The sequence below is a fragment of the Terrapene carolina genome, unplaced genomic scaffold, assembly GCF_002925995.2.
Source record: "Terrapene carolina triunguis isolate 2854851 unplaced genomic scaffold, T_m_triunguis-2.0 Scaffold139, whole genome shotgun sequence".
Classification (NCBI taxonomy): domain Eukaryota; kingdom Metazoa; phylum Chordata; order Testudines; family Emydidae; genus Terrapene; species Terrapene triunguis.
The window spans coordinates 6,841,884-6,864,081 of NW_020664490.1; the positions used below are offsets into that span (position 1 = coordinate 6,841,884).

A 22,198-nucleotide genomic window follows, 5' to 3' on the forward strand; every position below is an offset into this window, starting at 1 on the left:
TCTGGGCTTTCTGAGTCAGTCTGCTTACTTCCAATCTCCAGAAAATTTAATCTAACTCCCTACCCAACAAATCTTTTGTTGAATTCCAGTTTTGGAAACCTGGTTAGGTGGAAGATTAACTGCCTCACAACTGAGCCATAGAAAACAAGATAGCTGAAAATGGGAATATAGTTTACCTTCAGAGGTTCAGTCTACAACAGAGCAAATACTGAGATCTATACAGCCGCATCTTATGAGAAAACACAGATGGACAAGAGATTCAAGGCTGAACTAGATGGAACTTGGGGCAAGGATAGACTTTACCACCTTGGAGAACTGGTGTAGAAATTGAGGTGTATATACAGGACTGCTGCAAACCGCGTGTGGTAGATTTAACAGAAAATAGGGAAGTGTTCACTCTACTTCAATGGCAAGAATTATAAACAACAACAACAACAACATTCTTTAAAGATTATTATGAGGAGACACTAAAGTTTTTTTTTTTAAATAATATGTCTTAGTAGCACATCTTGCCACAATTTTTTTTAAAACCAGTTACTGAGTGTATTCTTATATCCGTATTTTTAATTAATCAAAGAAAGATCCTCTATAAAAGTTTGTTTTATCAAACTAAACTATTAGGAATATTTTCAGCTAGAAAAATGCCCACAAGACAGCCCACCTTTGAAAGGAATTGGAACGGTAGAAAATGTTTTGAATGTATGTATTAATATTTACATAGTTCTTGATTAACCTCTCATTTCTGTATTTATTATCCAATAAGTTTACTTCTATATGTTTACATCTTCTTAAATATGCAAGTCAAATTGGGCCCTGTATACAGGTGGCCACTTTATCTCATAATCAGTACAGCTCACTGACTAAAGAGGTTAATTCGGAGTCTGATTTACAAGCCACTATTCTTACTTTTGGTGGAGATTAATTCAGCATTCAGTTTCTCTTGTGAGACAAAAGTAAGTATTGTTACGACAGAACCACTACCAAAGCTATAAACAGCACAGCTCAATGGACCTATGAGTTGTTAGATTATTTAGCACTGACCCTTCAAGAAAGATGCACAGATGAACTTTATCCTTATATTGCGTAAAACCAAAATCCAAATGGGAACAATACTTTAAGCTACCTACCCTTCAGTGTCATCGGTTTCCGTATTCCACATCAGAGATATTGGGAATGGAACTGCATCTGTGACAGAGAATTCTCTCACTTTAAATGCTGGAGAAAGAATTGCACACTAAAAGACAAACAAACAACTGTTATGATTGGCTATGTGCCTGAATGTTATGCCTTAAAATACATTAACTTTTTCAATAATTTTTTTTTTTTAAATAATGAGTCCTATACTTTATTGATTGTACCAAAACAGATCTAGGTAAATTAACTGCTTAAGTGAAACCCTGATGTGAAGGAATTATGCTCACAATGGGTGCACGTTCTTTAGGTACAAGGGACCTTCAGTTTATCCCTTGCACTGTAGCAAAACTGCTAGTTATCCCTAAACCAACCAAAATTACTCTTATTTTAGTTCTAACACAGATTAAACTACATTTTTCTTGTTGTTTAACATTACAGTTCTCAGGGGATACACCTGGTATGTTCCAAAGGAGTAACAACATTACACAGAATGCCATGTGAGCGTGCTGTGCATGTCCAGCAGTGAAGGGGGTTAAGCCCATTACCATTGTTTCTTGCTCTGTGCTTATGGGAGTAGTCAATGGATGTTCAAGGGCTATGGTTAGTGAGGTGGAAGACAGGAACAGAACACAAAACAAGGAATGAAAGGAAAAAAGGGTGACGGGGGTACAGAAGGAAAAAAGTTTCAGAGCAAAAGCAATTTACTTTCAGGGTATGCGTACACTGCATGTGACTGTGTGTTTGTAGCATGGGTAGTCACATCCCACTCAGGCCAGCTGCCTGAGTACAAACCCATCAGGGACCCCGAGCATATACTTGGGTTGCAAGCCCATGCCACCACATCTTCGCTACTAGCTAGCGCCATTAACAACAGATTAAAGGTAGCATGGGTATGCCTACCTGTGCTACTTCACAGCTTCATTTGCAGTGTAGACATATTGTAAGAGAAACAAATCTACTTTCAAAGTCAAGTAAATATGGATTGCGGGAAGAGCTGCAATGAGACATTTTAAGTTAATAGCAAAATGTAACACTAAGTCCAATACCAGAAAATGTTACACACAAATGTATGTATTTGTATGTTCAATGGTAGTACATACAAGCCATCTGAATACATTAGGTAACAAAGGAGGCTTTTACAGCCTTTGACGGATAATGCTAAATCATTTGTGCCAGAGGTGATTCTCCTATATTTCTTAAGAGTGGATTGTTTTGCCTCTGGAATGCATCTAATGGTAAATGTTTTCTAAAACTGTATAGCAGAGAATACCCTGAACCCCCTACAAAGGCCTATTGTCTTTTTGCTGATTACTTTGTATTGTCTGGACTGGTCAACGACCACTGCCTCACCCAGTCTGCACCTGCCAGGAAGGCTTTGAATGAAGTAGAGCCTGAGCCCTCTCAGCAGCACCAAGAGGACTGACTGGAAGAGAGGTGAAGTGGGGAGAGAGAGAGAATAAGGTATATAACAAGAGGTTTGGGAGTCTGGGAAAAAATGGCAATGGCTCCCCAAGCTCAAGCCAGATAAAGTGCAGCAACCAGTTGCAGTTTAGTCAAATCAGTAAGTATGTAAAATTAAAGTGACAGAGCTTTTTAAGCATGTCACTGTTTCAGCACAAAGTATATGTTCCATTGCCTGCTTTAAGCGTGTCACTTTTGCCATCTGCTATAACTATATGGTCAGTTCTCGAAAGGAAGTATTCTCAGAAGACTTAAGTGGTACTGTGAACACTGTACCTGTAGAGCACAGCCTCGTGCAACGGCTTCGTCTGCATTCAGTGTTGTGCTGACATCTTTGCCAAAGAACTTTGCAATCTTCTCTTTAACAGCTGGAATGCGTGTAGCTCCACCAACAATCTCAACAGCATTCACATCTTCCACTTTAAGCTGAGTATGTTCAATTAATGAATGGAAGGGCACCTCTATCCTTTGTAGGAGGTCAGCACATAATTCTTCAAACTGGGATCTAGGAAAATCAGACAAAAAGCCATAGTTAAATACTCTGGAGTTTTGCTTTACCAGGTTTTGTTAGGAACTGTTTAAAACTGCACATTTCAGCAAGACGACTTTATAAACTAAGCCACCATGAACAGATTTTAAAGCTGTTTAGTATTTTTAAAGTTAGTGAATTTAGTGTTTGCAAATGTGCCAAACTCAAGTGATGTCCACACAGTCTAGCAGCACTATGAATAGATACCATGCAAGTTTTCCCACATTTCTGTCAACACAGCTCAACTATATGCACCGCTACCTGAAGAGATCCCTTCTAAAGGATATTCTGCCTCTATGCCCATCATCAGCCTTTCTGCAGAAGCTACAGATAAAGGTATAAACAGTGTTGGTGATTTTTGTGCTGTGAGCTCTTGTGCCTCTAGTTTCTAGGGAAAAACACCAAATATCCACCTGAGATAGTTACTTTTGGTCAGTAATGACTGGGAATGAATGTAAATTAGTAAAATAGTCTGTATGACAATCAGTCAGCCAGTCTCCTGTATAGTGTTATTCTGCCCTCCAGTTCTATCATGGCGTGCATTACAGTATTTGCAGATAAAGCAATAAAGCTCCATTTATCACCAAGGTTGAGATCATCAAAGCAGTACAGGGGATTTAGTTTTAATTAAGGGTGTGCAGCCAACTTCCCTGCCCTGCTTTGAAAGTGTCAACCCATGTTTGTAAGTTAATGTCTTTCTGTATAAGTGGTGAGTTTCTATGTTTCTACAGATGAAGAGGGCAACTATGTTACTTTAATTATTGCTTCAGTCTCTAACCAGCAATGGGAACTCACTGCATGTACATCTCATTTAGATGAATTTATACCCCACTTTAAACCCATGATTTTCTGTAAAAGGAGGCAGCCAGTTGGTGTGAGATTTTACACCTTTGGATTCTTTGTGTAGTTTGAATGTTTGCTTTCTCTCCATTCATTTTTAATAGAAATCTTTTGAATTTGGGCTCTCAAACACACAAAACTTGGCACAAAAGTGAATCCTGAATAGATCTAGTGTAAAAGGCAGGGTATTTTTTTTTTTTAAAAGGTTGGATTTAGGGTAATTTTTAGCTATTCTTCACATCATACTGGACAGTTTGTGTGCTGCGCAAACAATTGGTTGTTGAAAAAAGTTTGCAAATAGAACCTTATCCATCAGGAGCGACACACTTTTCTGTCACATATTATTCCACAGCAGAAAAGGGCTCATATACCCAGTTACCAATGGATAGTTTTCTCCAGCAGTAGCTGCACTTTTACACCCCTCCCCCCAGGTAAAATAAAATAAAATAAATCCCTAATTAAATATTATAAAAGGACCCTAGGAAGCTAACTGGTTCATAATGAAGTTTGTATATCATGACTGACATGAACCATTCCTGACACAAACCCACAAAAACAAGGAAATAGGATAAGCCACTTATGTACCTCACCATTACAACTACCATCCACCACAGACCACATACTGCAAGTGCAGTCTTGCCCCATTTCACCCTCCTGCATGCACCACTTTACCAATTTATTTTTTTCACTAACATTAATAGTTGTTGACATCTGGAGTAGTAGTTGGCTGTGTTGGGAGACAGCAGTTTGATAAAAGAGTTGAGAACAGAAGGACAGTTAAAAGGAAAGATGGAGGATGACATTCCTCAGAAGACAGAGTTAAGGTTGTGGTGCATGGTAGCATATGGTAGCAGAGGGTATGCACATTAGGTGGGTTAACTTTTTATTTCCTTACTTTTATGGATTTGTGTCAGGTATGTTGCATGTGTAGCAAAATTGCTTCAAACTACAAAGTATTTTGTGTATTAAGTCTAGCAGGTTTACTTCTAGACCCAAGGTGATAGTGCCTTGTACCTAAAAATGAGGGCATTTCAGATTAGGAGTATAGGCAGGCACTGCAACATCAGTGTTTAACATTGTACATTTGTTTCATTCACATGGCCATCACATACATTATGTAATGAAGTCTGAACTATTCCAGCATCACAAAAAAGCTGGAAGTATTCACAACAAAGATTAGATTTATAAGTGGCCAGGATTGGCCACTGTTTCAGAGATACTTCATGTTTAATAAACATTTAGTAATCTTAGTATAGATCAGGGGTTCCTAAACTTGGTTCGCGGCTTGTTTAGGGTAAACAAAGCGTCTCACGGCCCACCAGAGGCTTACCCTGAACAAGCCGCGAACCAAGTTTGGGAACCCCTGGTATAGACGGTCCCTTTTCTTTTAGGACTGTGGAAACAAAGAATCCCATCCACTGAGGATTTGCTTTAAACAGTGTTCCCTCATTTTCCTTTAGCTCCTATTCACCTGTTCATCTTTCCAGCCACATCTCTATCATTCATAAAGCACTCAATGTTAAGTGGGATGTCCGTGCTGTTAGAGCTCATTAGCTTCTTCAGTTTCTCACACTCCTGATATAGACGAAGAAGGGCTCGAATTTTTGATTTCGGATCCAGTTTATACTTTGCTTTTATCTCTGCACAAAAGTGATCCACTAACTTTTCATCAAAGTTTCTCCCCCCTAGGAAGGGATCAAAGGCTGTGCCAAGCACCTGGTTTGAAAGAGAAAATAGTTTAGTTTTACATTTGACAATCAGACATTGCACTGGACTTCCACCTATACCAGCAGGCCTTTTTTAAAACAAAGACGCCACCACGTAGGCTTATTTCTTCCAATGGGTAGGTTTAAAGATTTAGTAAGGTATTAGTAGAAGCTGGTCTGTACACCTGTAAGTTGGAAGTTTGCCTTAAAAAAAAACAAAAAAAAAACAGCCTTTCTAGAATGGGTGACAGTCCAGTGTCATCAGGGCCTTAGTCCACACATAGGTTCAAATGGCTTATTACAATCTCAAATAACTGTACTCTGATTACAAGTCAATCCACTTACAGCTTCAGTGTAATTGCAACATAGTATAAGGAGCCAATATTAATGGTGCCAAAATGCTTAATGTTTGTGTCCACCATATCACTTTACACACATTAAATAAATACTTCCAAAAAATGAAGCTGTAAGTTGTATATTTTAGTAGTCTTTACATATACTGCCACTAAGAGATTTTCTTTTTAAAACGTGGTCAGCAAGTTCAAGAGGTTTAATTGCTTTTGTTGTTTCAGTGTACTGTTACAACTATTTCACGCGTTTATATTAGAACAGTTTTCAGGTCACTTGAGTCCCTGCAAAAAACTAATTCACAGTCTAGAGCAAGACCTGCTAATCAATATGTAGAGATGCAAGGTGTTGTACAGCCACGTTCTGTTTGGTCATCATTTCAATTCAAGCACATTTTAGTGGTACAATTTTTTCCCCTTTTTTCTTGACCGAACTTTGCATGGCCCATGGAGTAACACACAAAAATGGATTATCAGCTGACTACCTTTAGTTTACCCTTGTTAAAAGCACAGGCTGATACTTGAAATGCAGAATGTCCCATGTCAACAAACACCACTATCCGTGGCTTCTCTTCTGGAGCTGGAAGGTCTTGTTTATAAATTCCATAGTTAAGAGCCACTGTAAAGCAAGAAGCATCAAATGTTATCTGCACAATCACTAGTGGATCTCCATTCAGTGCATCATTCAGCTCATCATTTTTGCAATGGTGCACAGTCACAAAAGGCAGGTTCCAACTAAAATGTTTACATATATACATTGCTATATTTACTTCCTAGCACTAATACTTCATATTACATCTACCAATGAATTTTCTGAGCCCTGAGCACATCAGCAAAAGTAGATTAAATATTTATATGGATGTTGACATCCACAATTGCACCGATAGTGGTTTTATATCCTTTAACAAAAAATTCTGATTACAAATATTACGAAAAAGTTCCTCATACAGGCAACTTATTGAACAATTGATCACTATGATGCTTCTTGCACATTCCTCTGAAGAGACAGGATCCTGGACTAGATAGACCACTGTTCTATACTGCTAGGGCAATTCCTATCCTCAAATGTGAGAGTCAGGGGAAAGTTAAGTACAGTACAGTAGAACCTCAGAGTTACGAATACCAGAGTTAAAAACTGACTGGTCAACCGCACACCACATTTGGAACCAGAAGTATGCAAACAGGCAGCGGCAGAGACAAAAAAAAAGCAAATACAGTACAGTACTGTGTTAAACGTAAACTACTAAAAAAATAAAGATAAGTGTAAAAAAATTTGACAAGGTAAGGAAACTGTTTCTGTGCTTGTTTCCATTTAAATTAAGATGGTTAAAAGCAGCATTTTTCTTTTGCACAGTAAAGTTTCAAAGCTGTATTAAGTCAATGTTCAGTTGTCAACTTCTGAAAGAACAACCATAATGTTTTGTTCAGAGTTTCAAACATTTCAAAATTATGAACTTTCCCTCCGGAAGTGTTTGTAACTCTGAGGTTCTACTGTATTCCTATTAAGTCACCTTAGGAACCAAAGCGTTCTCTTTTTACCACCTTCACAACACCTCATGACAGAAGTTTTATAAGTCAAGAAAAAAATGGCACAAGTGTTGTAAACCAACTCTGCTTTTAGTGACTGGTCTATTTTTTAGCAATTCTTAGTTTGAAGTTATTTGAGTATCTAAATGGATCTCCATTAAACATACACTTGCTGGAATAGGTTTCCTTTGCTTTACCTGCTGTCATGTCATTCATCAGTCTCAGACAGTTTAGGCCAACAATCTGAGCAGCATCTAGGACAGACCTCCTTTCAGCATCAGTGAAAAATGATGGAACCTGAAGAAATCATGTGGGAACAGAATTACCATTAGAAAGCCAGACTTGCAACACAAACATTTGTTTGAAATACTACCCATTCTGCATCCCCAAAAGGAGATATCTGCCACTATATCTAGCAACTGCAAGGTTTTAGCCCAAAATAAAGTTAGTTACTTAAGACCCTGATTCAGCATAGTACTTCGTAGTCCCATTGAAGCCAATGATTAGGTACTGTGCTGAACTGGGGCCTAAAAGCACATGCAAGACCAATCAGTAAAGTAGAATATTTTGAGGAGAAGCATAATGTAGATGAATTAAGCCTAAATTAATTTTTGACAAGAAATAGAAAAAGTAGTCAAAGCTACTTTGATGTTAACATTAGATGCAGCATACTGCCACAAATTTTGAGTTTAAGTTCTTTGCTCTACTTGGAACCAAAGGAATTTTCCCAGTGGCATGGTGGTGCCAACTGGCAGATCACTTAAAATAAATATTTAATTCTTTGATATATTGTGCAGCTTGATAGAGCACTCACAAGATTTCTGTCTAGGCATTTTAGCTTGTTCATCTTCATGGTATCTGAGCAACTGTTCAACACTTAATGTAACACCCCCCTATCGTCTTTTTCCTAATTACGATGCTTTTCAAAGCTATTTTACTTTAACATAAAGTTAGTATATTAATATGAAGTAAAAAATCTGTATTTTAATATTGGCTGTTTATAGCTTCCATTGCTTTATAACAAGCTCATATATAGAATGCACATTTTCCTTTTTAGAAGAAGGTTCTGGTAATGTTAAATCTAATATGTACAACGTTACCCTGAGCATACAAGTACTTGAGCTGAACAGCATCTTAAACTTCATTTAAACTAGAAATCTTCAGTGATTACAACTAGGGAGATTAATGTCTCTATTGGTCCAGTGTAATAGAATTACTTACAGAAATAACACAGTCTGTTACTGGCTTTTTTAGGTTAGTCTCAGCAGTCTCCTTCAACTTAGTCAACAGCATAGCTGTTATCTGTTCCACACTAAAGAAATGTTCCTCATCCATGTACATCACCTGTATAGCAAAAAAAAGGGAGGACAATTTCATTTTAATTGCAGAAAAGCAGAGTACCACTTAATAGTTCTGGATGCTCTGCTGACCAACAACCCTTCCCTCCAATCTTAATGCACTCGTGCAGCTCATTATACAGTTACAATTGAGAATTCACCTACCAGCCCCTTGAGTGTTTGCAGATAATGTCATTCTGTTTCTACACATTGAGTGTAATTGATAAATGAATTCCCCTGGATAAAATCACTTGCAGATGATTTATAGCAATTCAGATAATGGTGTAAATTGTAAGTGTCAATTAGTGAGGCTAGCACACAGTAATGAATCACTATGCCAATAAGTTAAAAGTGGCCAGCAATTTTCAAATTGCTCACCATTGTAGAAAAGGTAAGAAATTATCTACCAAGAAGCATTCAGTTAGGAAGAGCTCTTTACAGCAGTATTAAAAACATTTACTTAAGAGCTTCTAGACTATTTCATAAAAGATTTTCCCAAAAGATCACTATGTTCATAACCTAAAATTTGTGTTATCTGTTTTGGTAGCCAGAACAGCCTGCACTTCAATAGTTCAAGTTATACTCAGGAATCAAATAATATAAACAAACTTAAAAGACAAAGTTAAACAAGTCTTTACTCTCATATTGCTTCCTTCCTACAGACATCTTTGTAAACTGAAATGGTTGGGAAGGGGAAAGAAGTACTACTGTAAAATCAATCAGTTTTAAAATACCTCTGTATTTCCCTTCCTTTGTGTATTCGCCTTTTTGTCATCTTTTCTATAGTATAGAAAAGGTGTAAAGCGGAATGCTTTGTAAGAGACCCTCTTGTGGACTCCAAACGTCGCAATCTCCTACTGATTTGTTCTCAAAAGATTTTTCTCCATGGACAAGAAAAAGCTCCACACAAATTGAGGAAAAAATTGAAAATGCCTGTCACAGTACTGTCCCTCTTAATACCAATTTTCTCTAACTTGTATATGTGTTAAAGAAAACTACTTAAACTCACTCCCATTAAAGAGACACCAAACAAAGTATCTACCATTGTTACAACTCACACTTCAGATAACTATAGATTAAGAAAAAAGTCTCTTCAGTTTATTTTGTGCATTGCCCATGTTTGTGTGGATCTTTCACAGAGCACCAAGGAAGAGGGTTTTGTTTTTAAAAGAAACAGAATTGTGACTACAAAAATCACACTAATTGGCTGTGGAATCTATGGGGCAGGTTTAGTAAGTGAATCTATTTTTAGTTCTTTTAAAAACTGACTAGATTTCAGATTGAGTTGTTCCTTTAAAACCATGGGATACTGTTTCGATCCTCACATGTACCAGCAAAAAAGTCCAATCTAGAGGTGGATAGAGACCACTTGTGTGTATCCTTTGTGTAGTTTAATTATATGATCACATACCCTATCAACTATATCATCACTTTTTTCTTATAGCTTTAGATACACATTACATATTGAAACATTCTCATTGGCATAATGGCCACTGTATTTACCTGCCAAGCTTCTTCTATGCTAAGTTCTCATCTCTAGGTCTCACTATTACTTTGTTAATTAGGTCTGGTGCACACTTCAAAGTTTTGCTGGCACACCATTGTCAGTTAGGAGTGTGGGGAATAAAATAAAATAAACACCCCTAGCTGACAGCTGTGCTGGCAAAAGCCCACATGGGGATAGTCATACCAATAAAATGGTCCTTTTGCCAATATAGCTTATTTTAATTGGGGTATGGTGTATGCCAGGAGCAGCAGCGTGCCATTAAAAATCCTGCCCAGCCCGGCCCGGCCTGCTCTTCTCTGTCCTCCGCCCCCCCGCCGGGGCAGGGGGCAGAAGCTTGGTCCTGCCAGCTCCCCTGCCTCTTCCCGTAGTGTGCTGGGTTCCTGCCCCTCCTCCGCCTCTATGTCCCTCCCTCCCTGCTGGCAGATCAGCTGATGGCCCTTGTGAGGGAGGGGGTCGGGAAGGAGCAGAGTCTGCATGCTGGCTGCTCCCTGCGGAGGCAGAGAAGAAGCGGGGGCAGGGCCTTGGGGAAGGCGGGGGGTGGGTGGGGGTAGAATAGGGGCATATCCCCTCCAGCCCCCTGCCCTGACCCCTCCTCACACACACCCAGCCCTCTGCCCTGACCCCCCCCTCACACACCCCCAGCCCTGAGCCCTGACCCCCCCCACAGCCCTCTGCCCTGAGCCCCGCACACCCCCCAGGCCCCTGCCCTGAGCCCTGTACCCCCCTCATACACACCCCGCCCTCTGCTTGCCTCCCTCACACCCCGCCCTCCTGCCCCCCCCCCCCACATTCCCACCTGCACCCCTCGCACCAAATGGGAGCTGCCCAGGTAAGTGCCCCAAACCCAGCCCTCCTGCCCCAACCCTGAGCCCCGTTCTCTCATTCTAGCTTCTGGCCAGACCCTTCACCCCCAGCCCTGTGCTCAGTGCACTCCCACCCTCAGCTCAGTGCAGAGAGAGGAAGAGAATGGGCCAGAGCCGGGAGAAGGTAGGTACCCACTGTAAGTGGGCAGGGCCGGGACCCCAGACCAGCAGCGGGCTGAGCAGGTCTAGCAGCTGGGATCCCGGCTGGCAGGAGCTGGTGGATGGAACCCCTGAGCGGCAGTGGGCTGAGCCACTCAGCCCACTGCCGGTCTGGGGTCCTGGCCGCAGGCCCCGCACAGCCCACTGCCGGTCTGGGGTTCTGGCTGCTGGACCCTTGCCAGCCGGGGTCCCGGCCGCAGGCCCCGCTCAGCCCGCTGCCGGCATAGGTGAACAGAACCCCAGACCAGCAGTGGGCTGAGCAGGCCGGCGGCGTAAGATCAACATTTTAATTTAAATTTTAAATTAAACTTCTTAAACATTTTGAAAAACTTTGTTTATTTTACAATACAACAATAGTTTAGTTATAGAATATATACACTTATAGAGAGAGACCGTCTAAAAAACATTAAAATGTATTACCGGCACGCGAAACCTTTAATTTAAGTGAATAAATGAAGACTCGACACGCCATTTCTGAAAGGTTGCCAACCCCTGGTGTATACTATACAAGCAAAATAAATCTTTTGCCAATATAAGTTGCATCTCCACAAGGAGGGCTGGGAGGCATAGCTATAGCATCCTTTCTAGTGGAGACAAAGCTTTAGTCTGCAATAGATGTTGCAGGAACAGTTTATGTACATTTATTGCAAGTGTCATTAGGGTCTCTGTCAAGTAATAGTAGAGGTTCTAACCAAGTGTATAGCATTAACTTGTATTGAGAAACAGTATGCCACCATGTAATCAGGTTATCACAGTGCATAGGTACAGGGGGAATTAAGAACAGCATTTCCCTGACTTCAGTGCAGAATTATATAATCCTATAATTATTTTAATAGTTTTTCTGCCAGAATGTGTAGACTGTGTGTGCACAATTGCCACCAGGGAAGCTCTTGTATGAGGAAGTATTTATAACGAAAGCCTGACTCCACTCTGGAGTAAAAAAAGCTATTCGTCAGTTCAAAAGCCCTTCTGGTACAGAGGTGAAGAATAGCTTTTATGGGAAATAATCATGAAAATAAGGGATTTTAATTAAGTGCTAGAACACAAACCTTTCCAACATAGCTATAGAAACTAGAAAGCTAGACTGCAAATATGACACTCTTACCTTTATTCCAACTCCACCGTTTTTCATTGGAACCAAATCATAACTCAAACTTTCTTTCTCCTTCTGAATAAAAGGATCATTAAATGCACGGCCATGGAATCTCTTGAAGTTAGATACTGTGTTGTTAGCATGAGTAATTTGCTGCAAGAAAGAAAAAGAAGGTATCTTGAATGCAACACTTAACCTGCATATTAGTAAAAGAATGGCAGTGTCAGATTGCTAGCCTCTGTTCCTAAACCAGTCAGGTTTACTCGCCAGAGACTTGACATCTGACCTCTTTTCTTGAATATTAAATTATGTAGGACTGTAGTTTCATACAGAAATATACTGGCATAAGAGGTGAATGAGCATTGTATTACAGAGTTTACAGTTTAAAGTCTCAAGCTGTTACAATACAGAAAGTCTACACCCCGGTCTGTGTAACAGTTTAAATTATTTTTTATTGCTCTTGTTAAAAGCCTTTTGTTCTCTACCAACTACTGATGACTTACAATACCCAGCAAATAACAACAAATCTAAAAGGTAGTAAGTCCAGGGATCAACATATTGACGGAGACTTGTTTTGTTTTGTCACCCCAACACAGAGGAAAACAAGGGACTTGGAAGCATAAAATTAACTACAACAAACCTCACCAGGAAGGGTACTTGACATCTATTTAAAAGCGTAGCTCTATAGTCACTCAAGTTGGAAGCACTTAAACAACAAAAGTAATTTAGTATGCAATGGGCAACAAGTGCAAAAAACTTTAGTGGCTTTTAATGAACGGATTTAGAATTTAAAAAAATCTTTAATTTTCAGGTTATCGAGATAACTGTATGTACCAATGAAGAGACTTTTTTTAAAGTAAAGTAATCACATGCCATTAATACTGTAGGATATTTGAGAATATTCCTGCGGTTTTGGCCACAATTAAGCAGCAGCAAGCCAGTTAGCATGCCACACTTAAACAGTGCTACTACAGCATGGTATTCTTCTGAAAACTCACTAAAACATACTGCAAGTAACAGTGAAAGACCAGCATGAAGTAATTAATTATTCGCAAAGTTGTCTAGCATTTGAATTAGAATGCACAAAAATTGAAATTTAAGTGCTGTTAAGTAAAAAACCATGTCAAAGTTAAATTAAGAGGATTACTTGCTAAAAACCCAGAACAATTCAGGTATGTAGTTCTCCTGCTTGAACAAATGGCTGTTACACTCCCTTGTTAGTGAAAATGCAAAGCCCAGATTGTCATGGGCCAAGAACACGACCTAAAATTCCACTGCTGTCAGGAAAAGAGCCTGTTCACTATTAAGATGTACACCTCTACCTCGATATAACGCTGCCCTCGGGAGCCAAAAAACCTTACCGCGTTATAGCTGAAACCGCGTTATATCGAACTTGCTTTGATCCACCGGAGTGCGCAGCACCCCTCCCTCCCCCCGGAGCACTGCTTTACCGCGTTATATCCAAATTCGTGTTATATCAGGTCGCATTTTTAAGTGTTTGTCAAATGGAAAAAATTAGTAAATTTTGTTTTCAAACTGTTAAAACAAAAAAGCATGAAAAACTGAATATGTAGTACCCTTTTGAAGCTATTCCAAAAGCGACTGAAGCCACAAACTGCCCAAGAACAAAAGTCTATTGTGAATGCATGTTCTCAAATGTAAGTTGAGAGAGAAACTACTTAGCTTTCAATTTAGCTAAAGCTGCTGGACAGCTTTTAATTGAATGATCTCTTAGTAACACTCCCCACATTAGTCTCTTGAGAATCCAGATAGAAGCCATTTATTTAAGACAACAAATGCTCTGAAGACTCCTTTACTTTTTCTCACTACTTCATTGAATTATGTTAACATCTGAATCAGTGACATGGAAATATAGTCTGAAGAAATAAAAATAAAAGCAGTGGTACAAAAGGAAACTTCCAAATCCTGATAAAAAAAAAGATCACAAAGTTAAAACTCTAGTGAAATATTTGTTCCACAATGTTTTATGTGGATATCTGTTTTAATTAGATACATTCCCATTCCTAGGAATGAATGAAAAACTGCAAAACTCTCTATGCAAATCATTTTGTTAGCTTCTGTCTTTGAATCTTGTAATTGCAAATGTATGTGTATCTTATGATCACTCCTATATTTTCAATCAGATCTCCCTGTTTCTTCATAGTTAAATGGAAGACTTTCACAGTTGATGCTCTCTCCATGGAAACCTATCACAGCACCTTTGCACCTTGACAGATATGAATAGGCCAGTAGAGGGAGCATGCTTGGTCTGCACCTGCAGTACACTAGTCCTATTTTAGGATATAATCAGCCCAAAACATGGCTTTTAGGTGTTGATATCTGAAGTTTTAAACATTGTACATGGTTATTTTAAAAAACATATTAATGTTTTAGCGCTTTTTAAAAAAATGTATTACTGCAGTGAATAAGAGAAAATATTTAACACTTTCTCTTTTCAGAGTAGTTCATTCAAGCAAAGGCCAAAGCTCTTAGTTCACATTTCAGTTTAAGGACTTATATACACATTCTACATAATTTGTGAAGATGCATTTCTAATGCAAAGAAATTTCCTAAGTAAGAGTGTGTTCTGGTGATTTTATTTTTAAAATGATCAAATAAGGCAGGCATCTAACTGGAAATTATTAACCCAGCACACAGACCTGGAGTTCTAGCAATGGCATCCTCAGCAGCAAACCTGGACATGAGACTGTCAGAATAATTCAGTTCTTTGATTTTGAAATGCTACCTGACAATTAAGATGACAGAATTTTATCATTTCCGTTTGTTCCCTTATTTGAAACAGATTTATGTTATTAATTTTACTAGTAGTTGGATTCTCTTTCATAGAAGACAACCTACCTGGTTTTTAGCTGAAACACCAATAGCTCTGTTTTTGGATCCAAATGATACAACTGATCTGAAAAGACAGAGAGGCTTGTTAATTCAGTATTTTACTTTATTGCCAATATTGCCAAGAGCTATAGCAGCTTTATTTATTGCTATTGCAAACAGAATTTGAGAGTTTGAGCAAGTTATATTGCTACTCTTGTGGCTTATGCTAATTCACAGCATTTAAAAAAAACTAATCCGCAATCTCGCTCTCCAAGCCACATACTTTTCTCTATCATATATTGCATGTTTTTATTTTCACGCACATGCACAGAAAGTTTCAGCTCCAAAGCATGTTTGTAAAGTTACAACATATGCTTTGGAGTTGAAACTTTCTGTACTTAGTCTTAGCCCAAGGGTAAATTGTTCTGTACAATTTCAAGAAAAAACTTCAACCAAGTTATCTATATGAAAAGAAACAGATGCTTGGGTCACAATGTTTTTTAAATTGTCATTTTTTTTGGTGTGGCTAATCTATGAATAGCTGAACTTCTGAGTTCACATGTAGCACTGAGTAAAAAAACAAAACAAAAACAAAAAACCTGTTTCAATGTGGATTAGAATTTTCTTCATTGTAAAGCTGAGCAATTACAAAATCAATTTATGTGCAATAAAGCTTTAAGTTGTTTAATAGCCTGCTGTACCAAGAGCTTGAACGAGAGAGACTGCATATCTTCAATGCCACAGCTACAAAGTTTCTTCATCCCCTTTTAACAGGAAATTAAAGCCCAAAGACTATATTAAAAAAAGGCTGCAAATTAAACCATGCATCAGGAAATTAATAATTCTAATTCAAATATAACTTCTCCCAAAATGCACATAAGAGCCTTCCTGGTAACAAAAGCTACTACCAGAGTATATGCATAAATATATGTGCAGTGTGAGCAAGTTAATAGTCAGTGAGAATCTTTTCTAATCCTACAACGTGGCTAAACATACACACATTGCATGGCAAGTATTTTAATTTAGCTATAATTACATTCTCAATGTGTAGACCCAGTTCTTTCAAATGTTAGTGCATCTGCTTTGCCTTTGTGTGTGAACACTCTCCCCCCCGCCCCGCGAAGGGCGGAAAGTTGTCTATTTCGTTTCCGATCACAATACAGCATTATTGTTCAGATTTTAAATGGGAAGCCTCTGAAGATTACAGAGCTGTGCACGTTACCTACGCCTGTTTCTATTCCCCTCTTCTCCAGCCGCCGCTTCCCGATCCCCGCTTCTCCAAGTGCCGGGGCCTGACGGGTCCATGTCAGGGCAGCCCCGTGCCCCAGTCACGATACACCCGCGCCCCGTCTCCCGGGACTGGAAGGCTGCGCCCTTCAGGGCAGCTTTACTCAGAGGGCGCTGACCCCACCGCGGGGAGGCAGCGGGCAGCCCAGCGCCCTGTAGGGGCTTTTACAGGCGCGGGACCCCCGCCCCAGCCGGCGCGCGGGGCTGAGGCGGCGCGGGAGTAACGCAGCCGGGCGGGGGGGGGGAAGGGCTGTGCTGGGAGCTTCCAGCAAGTTCCAACTCACGGCGCAGCGAGCCCCCCGCCCCCAGCGGCAGGAGCCGCTTCAGCATCCCCGCCCCGGCAGCGGCATTCACCCTCCCCCGCCCCGGGGCCACACTGGGGTCGGGGCCAGGAACTGCAGCATCGGCCCCGCGATACCACGCCCGGCTCCCCGGGCACCCAGGCGGCGCGTGAAGGGGCCGTAGCCCCCGCGCCGGGCGAGACAGCCCGACGCCCCTCGGGGCCCGGGCAGGCCCCCACGCCAGGCTCAGCCGAGCAGCCCCCGCACTCACGGGGTGCATCTGTCGCTGAACTCGTTGGCGACGGTCTCGATGCCCCCGGCCCGGGCCACCGCGATGTAGCAGCTCTGCGAGCCCAGGTCGAACCCCACCACGGACATGGTCCCGCCCGCGCGAGCCTCTCCCCGCACGGCTCCGCCGCAGAGCGCTGGCTCCGCTGCTGTGTCGCTGCCTCTGGCCGCGGGCGGGGGAGCCGGCGCCGCCGCTTTAAATATGACAGCGAGGAGAAGTTTCCAGAAACTGCGGCAGCCCCTTGCCGGCTCCACGTGCGGCTTCCGCTTCCGCTCCCTCCGGCTTTCTCGAACAATGCTAACCAATGGCGGGCGGAGGAACGCAGTGATGTTTTTCGTTCTCATGACAACCCGGGACGCCGCGGATTCTGCGCCGGCGGCGGCTGTCAGACTGGGAGGAAGCCGGCTGAAGAGGAGGGGGCGGGGCCCGGAGGCTGGTAACACGGCGCGTGCGGGGCAGGGGTGTTCTCGGATGGCCTCTTCACCGCGCTCCCGGCTATGGGCTCCCGGAGTCAGTGCGGCCCCCGTAGCTGGGCTCCAGGATACCGCGTCTGCGCGCGGATACGAGACAAACCCACCCGGGTAGCGCGCCTGGGTCCTGATCGGCCTGTGTCTGCTGCACCGCCCCCCCCGCATGCCTGCCCCCAATCTCCCCCCTCTCCTGCTGCTCCCGCTAGGCCGCCTGTCCTCGCCTCTGCCCTACTCGGCCGGGCGCCCTGGGACACGATTTGCCCGGATTAGCGCTGGGTGGCGAACGGACGGGGCGGGCTAGTGACTGGTGCCCGTGTGGTCGCGATGGGTTGTGCCGGGAAGGGGAAGTCCCAGGAGGGTGACACTGACAGCCAGGCCTACAGCGTAGTTAGGGTTTGGCGGGCCTCGGCGCTGTTCCTGATAGCTACTCCGGAGTAAGCCGTCCGGATCTCCCACCGTCGTGTGGACGCTCCTGCTCTAGACTAGCCACCTAGACAATCTCTTTGAGATGTGGGGGCGGGGAGCAGAACACCGCAGGAGATGGGCTGGCACAGTGGGAGGCACAAATAGCCTAGCCAATAATTCTCTTTGAAGACACCCACCCCCCCCAAAAAACCCCAACTCCGTTCCCCTCAGCTTGCCAGATTCCTGGGTGTCTCTTATAGAACTGGGATCAGGCATGACTTGTAGGCATTTGGGCATTAGGCTTGCTGTAAATTAATACAATTTTAAAGAATTAGGCTCTGATCATTAGAAAGTTAGGACCCTAAATACCTTTGGGATCTGGGCCTTACTGATTTAATTCTTCACTTTACTTTTTCTCCCCACTTTCTATTTTTCCTTTGTCTTCTGCTGCATTTTGGTGAATCCTTTCCTCTGTTTTTTAAGGATAGATTTACACTGTATAGTATGCTTATGTCAGTATTATTCTCATCAGTGTTAATTGTTCTGTATCTGTCCTTGCCCATCAATATTTATTTCTGTATTGGGCCCTTGTTTTTCTTTTTCATGTTGTCAGTTTCTCCCCAAAGAAAGAACATGGGGACTATGATTTCCATCCCAAAGTAACTTTTTTTTATTTTCCATTTTCTCCTACAATCCCAACTCTTTTTTCTCAAAGGATAGGGTCAGGTTATTCAATTAAAAGGGGGCAGTGGGAATAAATTGGGCATATGTTTGCCTCTAGAGATACAAGTATATGTGAGGGTTGATATTGCTGCTAGAGATGGCACAGCAATTTGTTTCCAAGGGAGAGGATGGTTTGGTGCCAGAGAAGTTGGGGAAGAACTTTGTCTCGGAAATGTGAGCGAGGCATGATTTTCTTCTCTTCCCCACAACTCAAGTCAGAAGAGAAGAAGGTCTGTCTGAGGTGGATATGAGGAGGAGCTGGTGTGTTTGCCATTCTAGAGGAGTTGCAGAGTAACTGAGCTATGCAGTAGAGGAAAGGTGAGATCATCCATTCCTGATTCCCACCTCTTTAATTTCCAGCTGCTCTTGCAAAAGTGAAAATATTGCCAAACTTAGTTTAACCAGACAGAGCCACAAAGGTGTCTGCTGCTTCCCTGTGCCTCCCACATCTTTTAATTTAAACTATTTTTTGTAGAAAATTTTGCTCAAAATCTCAAATAGTTCAGAAATATTGGGTTTAAGAGGAAAAAGAATGCTGTAATTGCTGAGACACAAAACACACATGCTAAAATAATGCAGATCAATAAATCTTAGGCCTTATAATTAATATCAAGCACTTCAGACATTGAGACAACTAGTAACAAGAAAGGCAAAGATACCTGATAATAAAATATGAATTCAAGATGGTTAAATAAAAAGTAAGTACACCCACACCTAATTCCAATTTAGGAAATCTGAATGAGAAAAGTAGTTCCTATCAGATTCTATCAAAAGTGACTATGGATTAAATGAGAAGGAAAAGTTCTACATTTCCTGATTTGGGCAGCTGTCTTTATCTTTTCCAGACACTACCCAAGTAATTCTAGATAAAATCCTTACCACCTATCAAACTGTGATTTAACTCATTATGATTCTGCTCCTGCATCAACCTGGACCTCAGTAGCTGTGCTGTGTCTCACTGAAATCAATGGGATAGTGCAAGCATCTGCAATATCCTGTCCTGATGGATGATTGGGGCCTTATGTGGAGTGGAAAACCTCAGAGTTAAAAATATCCTTAAGTCTAGAGACAAAGATGGACTAATAATTCCTAGTCTGCAGTTCTATTAGGTGGCAAAATTAAGAACAACAGTAGATTGAACTAAGCAATACATACATACATAAAACATGGGTTAAAATGGAACATATGTATTTTCCACATTTCCCTTTTGGGGTTTTAATTTGAATTCCTTAAAAACAAAATTGGCCATGACTCTATATGAATGTTGCTTTATGACTTTACCTAGATGATATACATTATCTTGGTGTCTCCAAAATTGTTTATTAAGCATACTTTGGATTAAAAACAACTAACAAAAAACCTGCTGAACCAATTTTACAAAGTGTGAAAAGGCAAGTATAATATCTTGGCACCATTTATTTTGTAAGAAAACTGAACTTCTAGTCATTTACTCAAGAAACAAGCATTTTGACCCTGCTTTTAACAGTATAACCAACAGATTCTTTTTACAAGCAAAATATAAAATAAAAATATGTTGGCCGAAATATAATTTTTCAGTTAAGTGTATCGATTGACCTGTTAAAATTAGGGTAAAAAAATAATTTGCCAAAGACAGCACGCGAGCCGATTTTTAATGGCATGCTGCTGCCTGACGGAGTCCTGGCAGGCAGCAGCGTGCCATTAAAAATCCTGCCCAGCCCAGCTTGGCCCACTCTTCTCCGCCCTCTGCCCCCTCCCGCGGCGACAGGGGGCAAGGGGCAGGAGGCAGAAGCTTGGTCCTGCCAGCTCCCCTGCCTCTTCCTGCAGTGTGCTGGATTCCTGCACCTCCTCCTCCTCTCCGTCCCTCCCTCCCTGCCGGCCGATCAGCTGATGGCCCTTGCGAGGGAGGGGGTGGGGGAGGAGTGGAGTCAGCATGCTCACTGCTCCCGGTGAGGCAGAGAAGAAGCGGGGGCAGGGCCTTGGGGAAGGGGTGGTGGTGGAATAGGGGCATATCCCCTCCAGCCCCCTGCCATGAGCACCCCACGACCCCAGCCCACACCCCTAGCCCTCTGCCCTGACCCCCCCCCCTCACACACACCCAGCCCTCTGCCCTGAGCCCTGCAGCCCTGCACACACCCCAGGCCCATACCCTGAACCCTGCGCCCCCCTCACACACACCCAGCCCTCTGCCTGAACCCCCCTCACACACACCCAGCCCTCTGCCCTGAGACCTGTAGCCCCACACACTCCCCAGGCCGTGCCCTGAGCCCTGTGCCCCGCACACACCCCAGACCCTTGCCCTGAGCCCTGTACCCCCCCTCACACACACCCAGCCCTCTGCTTGACTCCTTCACATCCCCCCCATGACCCCAGCCCTGATTTTGGCACCCCCACACATACCCAGGCCCCTTACACTCCATGCCCTGACACCTGCACCCCTCTCACATGCCCCCAGCCCTTTGCCCTGACTCTTGCACCCCCCTCACATACCCAGCCCCACCCTGAGCACCAAACGGGAGCTCCTGCACCCCCCCAACACATTTCCACCTGCACTCTTCGCACCAAATGGGAGCTGCCCAGGTAAGCGCTCCACACCCAAACCTCCTGCCCCAACCCTGAGCCCCCTCCTTCATTCTAATTCCTGGCCAGACCCTACACCCCAACCCCCAGCCTGCTCCTTCACCCCCAGCCCTGTGCTCAGTGCACTCCCACTCTCAGCTCAGTGCAGAGAGAGAGGAAGAGAAGGGGCCAGAACCAGGGAGAAGGTAGGTACTCACTGTAGGTGGGCAGGGCCGGGACCCCAGACTGGCAGCGGGCTGAGCAGGACCGGCAGCTGGGATCCCAGCTGGCAGGAGCCGGCGGATGGAACCCCTGAGCGGCAGCGGGCTGAGCCGCTCAGCCCACTGCCGGTCTGGGGTCCCAGCTGCCGGCCCTGCACAGTCCACTGCAGGTCTGGGGTTCTGGCTGCCGGTCTGGGGTTCTGGCTGCCGGACCCTGGCCAGCCAGGATCTGGGCCGCAGGCCTTGCTCAGCCCACTGCCGGCCTAGGTGAACAGAACCCCAGACCAGCAGGGGGCTGAGCGGACCGGCGGCGTAAGATCAACATTTTAATTTAATTTTAAATGAAGCTTCTTAAACATTTTGAAAACCTTATTTATTTTACAATACAGCAATAGTTTAGTTATATAATATATAGACTTATAGAGAGAGACCTTCTAAAAAACATTAAAATGTATTACCAGCACGTGAAACCTTAAATTAAAGTGAATAAATGAAGACTTGGCACACCGCTTCTGAAAGGTTGCCGACCCCTGCACTACACCATATGGACTCCTTAGAATACTATCTATTCCAAGCCCTCTTATAATTGCAATGTTTAACATTGGGAGGAGGGAGAAGGAGGCAGAGAGAATCCCACATCTCATTATGA

At 42.7% G+C, this 22,198-nt stretch overlaps 2 protein-coding genes across 2 annotated transcripts in view; one reads left to right on the top strand and one right to left on the bottom strand.

Moving 5' to 3' along the window:
- LOC112117833 (heat shock protein 105 kDa) overlaps positions 1 to 17,362 on the bottom strand; it is a 29,891-nt gene extending 12,529 nt beyond the window's left edge. The window contains exons 1-9 of the mRNA XM_026653501.2: positions 17,175 to 17,362; positions 15,363 to 15,420; positions 12,516 to 12,656; positions 8,766 to 8,888; positions 7,742 to 7,841; positions 6,503 to 6,636; positions 5,436 to 5,680; positions 2,872 to 3,100; positions 1,128 to 1,234 (exon numbers count right to left, since the gene is read on the bottom strand). Coding sequence (XP_026509286.1) covers positions 1,128 to 1,234; positions 2,872 to 3,100; positions 5,436 to 5,680; positions 6,503 to 6,636; positions 7,742 to 7,841; positions 8,766 to 8,888; positions 12,516 to 12,656; positions 15,363 to 15,420; positions 17,175 to 17,281 — 1,244 coding nt within the window. The 5' untranslated portion in view covers positions 17,282 to 17,362. The remainder of the gene's footprint in view (positions 1 to 1,127; positions 1,235 to 2,871; positions 3,101 to 5,435; positions 5,681 to 6,502; positions 6,637 to 7,741; positions 7,842 to 8,765; positions 8,889 to 12,515; positions 12,657 to 15,362; positions 15,421 to 17,174) is intronic.
- The window catches only part of LOC112124964 (beta-1,3-glucosyltransferase-like), a 129,965-nt gene continuing 125,046 nt past the window's right edge, over positions 17,280 to 22,198 (top strand). Inside the window, exon 1 of the mRNA XM_029911958.1 lies at positions 17,280 to 17,576. Coding sequence (XP_029767818.1) covers positions 17,280 to 17,576 — 297 coding nt within the window. The remainder of the gene's footprint in view (positions 17,577 to 22,198) is intronic.